The following is a 5,486-nucleotide window of genomic DNA, read 5'->3' as shown; positions in this document are numbered from 1 at the left end:
GACACCTTCAACGGCAACACCTTCACTTCATCAACTGTTTCAATGTATGGAAACATCCTGTGAGTGAAAGTGTGTGTGAAGGTGTGTATGTGTGTGTTAGTATCAGGATCAGAGAACGACAGCTTTCCTCTGTTCCAGTCCAGATTCACTCTGATCCTCTGGAGCTTCTTCTGGACTGAGAGAGCAGTGAGAAGACCTGGTGGTGAACATGCTGAATATTTACCTTCATCAAACCCTATTACCCATAATCCAGACCATATGCTTCCCTTCCTCTGCACAGACTCTGCTAAGACACCCAGTACCCACACTGTACTGTCTCCAACCTCAACATCCCAGCTGTGAGTCCCTGAGTTAAAGCCCTCAGAGCCCAGGACAGAGATGTATAACTCAAACCGCTCTGGATTATCAGGAAGCTGCTGTTCATCTCCTCCTCTCACACTGGTCAGATCTTCAGACAGGATGAGTTCTGGATGAGCAGTGTTTGGGTCCAGGATGAGAGGAGTGTAGGAGACCATGTCCTTCATGTTGTTCCAGATGTTGAAGGTCAGGTTGCCCAGGTGTTTGGCCTGGTCTATCAGAGCTCCTGAGGGCAGCTGTGGATCATCCAGCAGGGGGCAGCGCTGGACTCTTTCCACTGCAGCCTTGTAGTTGTGCAGGAATGAGACGTCTTCAGCTCTCAGCTCCTCCTCTGTGGCTCTGACTGTGTCTGAAAGAGCTGCTATCTCTCTGCTCAGAGCCTCCCATCTTCTCCTTCATCATCCCACTCTTCTGCTCCTCTTCCTCCCTCAGTGCAGCCAGCCTGGCCTCCTCTTCCTCTGCTAGAAACTGGTGAAGCTTCTTAAACTGCTCCTTAATCTGCCTCTCTGTGTGTCGGGCCTGGACCTTAATGTGTTCTGCTGTTTGATCAAACTTCACTTGAACTTCTTCACAAACCTTTAACTTCTTCTTTAAGGGCTCCAGAGTTTCCTGAAGTTCCTTCTTGTGTTGTTGTGCAGCTTCATCAATGGGTCTGCATCTGTGGTTGGTGTGTTTTTTCTGAGTCTCTGCAGACGACACACACTGGCTGCTGATGGTACAGACAGAAGAGTTTGAGTTTCTCAGAGTGCAGACTGCAGAGGTCCTCTGAAGCTCTCTGATCTCTCTCCTGTAAGAACGACTCACACAGGTTCCTTAAAGCCAGATTTAAAGGTGGATTCTCTTTTGAAGATCTTCTCTTACAAACTGGACACTCGTGTGTTGGTCTCTCTATCCACCATCTATTCAGACAGACTTTACAGAAGCTGTGGCTACATGACAGAATAACAGGATCTCTGAAGACCTGCTGACAGACCGGACAGCAGAGATCCTCCTCTGATCTGGAAGCCATTGAGTCTGTGAGTGAAGCTGAAAACAGCAGACAGGAAGTACAGTCAGTCCTGGCTCCCCTCCCTCCTCTACCACCTTCACTGAAACTTCCTTTGAGTCGTGTTTTTGCTCAAACTCACATTCAGTGTGTGGAGCGTCAGCAGCTTGAAGCAGCAGTGTTGGAGTTTTCCACTTTTCTCTCCTGTAGCTGGACTCACTCAGAGGAAGCTGCTAGTTTGGTCTGAGCTCAGTCTGATCGTCTGTGCGTCTCTCTTTACTGAAGAAGATGATCTACCTGTTTCCTGGTTTGTCACATTTGAGTGACGTGAGGGGAGGAGAAAAATGTTGCTGTTTGACTTTTAACTAAGGTGTGTTTCAATCCTGCTTGCAGCTCAAAAGCTGTAAAACAGGTTTTGTGTCTTTTCACCTCCACAGGTCACAACATGAAACCTGTTGTGAAGTTTATAAAATAAAGTGTCACTCGGTGGTGCAGCTGTTTGTCAGCTTCTATTTTAGACTTTGTTCTGGTTCTTGTTCAGGTTCCCAGCAGTGGGAGTGTAATGCAGTCACACACACACAGGTGGTGTTAAGGTGGATTCACTTAGTTACAGACAGTGGTGTTATTTCCTGTAACTAAGGGTGTGTTTCACTCCAAAGTTCAGACATTAACCTGCCAGAAGTTGTAAAAGTTACTAATAAAGAGCTTTTATCTCATTTCACATGCAGGTCAGAGCATGAAAGCTGTGATGCAGCAGTTTGAGGAAAATTGCTGCTGATATAAAATATTTTTTGTGGTTTTACAAAATATATAAAAGAGCAGAAAGAAAAGAAATAAGTGTAAAGAGTGCAGCAAAATGCATGTTTTAGTGTGAGTTGGTTCATCTGATGTGGTTGTGTAAAAGTCACTGCATGACACTGAGTGTTACTTTTGTGTTACTGACACTCATCTCTGACTCAGAGAAATGATTTCTCCCCTGTGATGTTCACACAGTGGTGAGTTACATGTGTGTGGAATTTTTACTGTTTTATAGAATAACAATTTCTCTTACTTTCTTTTTTCTGTTATTTACTAAAAAACCTCTCAAAGAAATAATGAATTCTCCACACTTGTTTGAAAGTTGTGTTACCGGCACCAGACCTAGGGGAATCTGGACCGGCAGCAAGCGGCACACAGGCTAGAGAGCACTGCGTAGCCAAATATGATCAACTGTGGATTAATAGAGAGGACACCGAAGTTAGCGTCTTGCTCAGGCCGGAGATCAATTTATTTCTACATATACACAATACAAATCACACTAGACCATGCATTCTTCCCATAAAATAACAGAGTTCATAAACATAAATAAAGTTACAAAAAGCATTCTCTCAAAAGCAAAATAAATACAAACTAATTCAAAATGACTTTACATACTCACAACTTAAACAAAACACTCACGGTTAAAGCATAACAACATACCAAAATAACCCATCTCACATTTACACAACCTTTCCCCACATTCGCGCCATATACGCTATTACTTTTGAACATGGCGTCCCCTGAACCCAACACAACATGGCGGCAGACGACTGCAAACATTGTTTCACCAACAAAAAGCTTTCCCCTTAATACATGTACTCAGTACTGCTTGGCTAACACTAAAACAAACACTACAACACATTTTCTGAAGCCGCAGGTTGCAACTGTCATAGCATATACTTATAGTGCTACGTAGCATTATAGCATTATGCTGATGATACACTAATACTCATTACAACAAAATGCCACAAAACAACATCATCACTATCATCTTAAAATATAGCCGAACAGTTGTTAATCAACTTACATGACATTTAGAACCAGTTTGGTAACATAAGAGTTTGTTTGTCAGTACCTGTGGATTAATAGAGAGGACACCGAAGTTAGCGTCTTGCTCAGGCCGGAGCTCATTTATTTCTGAGCTGCGCAGGCGCAGAGCCTATTGCTAGAGTCTCTCTGGTAGTTCCACAGCAGTGCAAGAGCACCATCTATTGGCATGATGAAATATGACTATGGTCTGGCAACACATAACAATGTCAAAATAATAAACAAAAAATAAGGGGGTAATTGGTTTTCTTACAAAAATAAACATGTAGCTTTGTCAACCTGCTACACTCTCCCCTGCTTTAAGAGATGGCTCCGGACATCTGGAACCAAACTAACACACTTCATGGCGTTTGCCCAAAGTCTTTAAAGTCTAATAGTCAAAACTGTTACAGTTCCAGGAGTAATGTCAAAAGGTCTTTTGGTCACCAGTCTAACATGTCCATACTGGTGTGGGGTAATAACAGTCAGGAACAGCTGGGTAAAGTGGCATGTGGCAGGGAACATACGCAAGCATCATGTTTGCTCCAGGTCTCCAGAGCTGATATGAAGGCTGTCCCATTTGGCTATATGTAAAAACCTCTCTCGGTTTCACAGCTCTGGTCGACCTCCGTATTGGTGGCACATCCCATTCTGGTGTCTCTGGGGCAGGGTCCCTGTTACCACATAGCTCTCCGACCCTGTGTCCTCCATAAGATCCTCAGTTGTTTTGATCACGCAGACTGGGAAATGTTTCGCGTGGCCGCTAGGGACATTGATGAATACACAGACTCAGTCTGCGGATTTATCAGGAAATGCGTGGAAGATGTCGTCCCATCCAGAACAGTTAAATCCTTCCCAAATCAAAAACCCTGGATTAACGGAGATGTTCGCGCGGCACTGGCGGCACGGAGCACCGCCTTTGCCTCCGCGAACACATCGGACTACAAACACGCACATTACCAACTCCGGAAGACGATCAAAGCAGCCAAACGTGAGTACAGGGACAGGGTGGAGCAACAGTTTGACAACCCTCGGAGTATGTGGCAGGGACTAAACACGATCGCAGACTTTAGAGGGAAAACCAGCACACCGCAGACCACGGCCTCTCTGTGTGAGGATCTAAACGTATTCTACGCTAGATTCGACACAGCGAACACCATGAGACCGGACAGTGTGCGCACCGCGGATGACGTCAGTGCGCACACTGTGTCTGAGGAGGATGTGCGGAAGTGCTTCAGGAAGGTGAACGCGCGCAAAGCTACTGGTCCGGACAGGATTCCCGGCCGCGTCCTCAAGTCATGCGCGGCTCAGCTGGCTGGAGTGTTCACACACATCTTCAACCTTTCCCTCTCTTTGTCTGTAGTCCCAGCCTGCTTCAAAATGGCCACCATGGCCCCTGTACCCAAATCCTCCACCATCTCCTCATTGAACGACTGGCGACCTGTAGCCCTGACCCCCATCGTGAGCAAATGCTTCGAGAAGCTGGTCAGGGACTTCATCTGCTCTGCACTACCCGACTCACTGGACCCTCTACAGTTTGCATACCACCACAACAGGTCCACTGATGATGCCATAGCCCTGACACTACATACTGCCCTGTCACACCTGGAGAAGAGAGACACGTATGTGAGAATGCTGTTTGTAGATTACAGCTCAGCATTCAATACCATCGTTCCCTCGAAGCTGGACAGGAAACTGCAGGATCTAGGACTGAGCAGCTCCCTCTGCAGCTGGATCCTTAGCTTCCTGTCTGACAGACGCCAAGTGGTCAGACTGGGCAGCATCACCTCATCCCCCGTCACACTGAACACTGGTGCTCCACAGGGGTGTGTACTGAGCCCTCTCCTATACTCACTCTACACCTACGACTGCACATCCACTAACAACTCCAACATCATTGTGAAGTTTGCGGACGACACTACAGTGGTGGGTCTTATCACCAACGGTGATGAGACGGCTTACAGGGAGGAGGTCAGCGCCCTGACCCACTGGTGTCAAGACAACCATCTCACCCTCAACGTCGCAAAGACAAAGGAGTTGATAGTGGACTTCCGGAGGTTGTGATATTATTCTGTTATTATATGTTACCTTATATACGTAATCAAAGTAGTTGAATTAGAATACTGCTGTAGATCATATTATACCCTTTAAAATAGAGTGTGTGATCTGTATGTAGTTTAGTTCTCATTATACTTTTGAGTTAACAGAACATATTCACATATTAGTTCATTAGATAAATGTGCATCACTCTGTATCCTTGATCTGCTGGGAATGTGTTACACTGTTTTCTTGACATGCTTAATTGTTGAATCATGAAGAG

The 5,486-nt window shown here is 45.6% G+C and overlaps 1 protein-coding gene across 1 annotated transcript in view; it reads right to left on the bottom strand.

The window, feature by feature from the left end:
• Positions 1-993, bottom strand: part of LOC146561741 (nuclear factor 7, ovary-like) — a 67,335-nt gene extending 66,342 nt beyond the window's left edge. The window contains exon 1 of the mRNA XM_085296388.1: positions 6-993. Within this exon, the coding sequence (XP_085152514.1) occupies positions 6-524 (519 nt within the window). The 5' untranslated portion in view covers positions 525-993. The remainder of the gene's footprint in view (positions 1-5) is intronic.
• Positions 994-5,486: the final 4,493 nt, after the last annotated feature.

Source organism: Mchenga conophoros, linkage group LG13 (genome assembly GCF_057382185.1).
Source record: "Mchenga conophoros isolate Kocher_MC1m ecotype Shallow Benthic linkage group LG13, M_conophoros_male_GT1.1, whole genome shotgun sequence".
NCBI classification, from domain to species: Eukaryota; Metazoa; Chordata; class Actinopteri; order Cichliformes; family Cichlidae; genus Mchenga; species Mchenga conophoros.
This window is presented reverse-complemented; position numbering and strand designations above follow the sequence as displayed.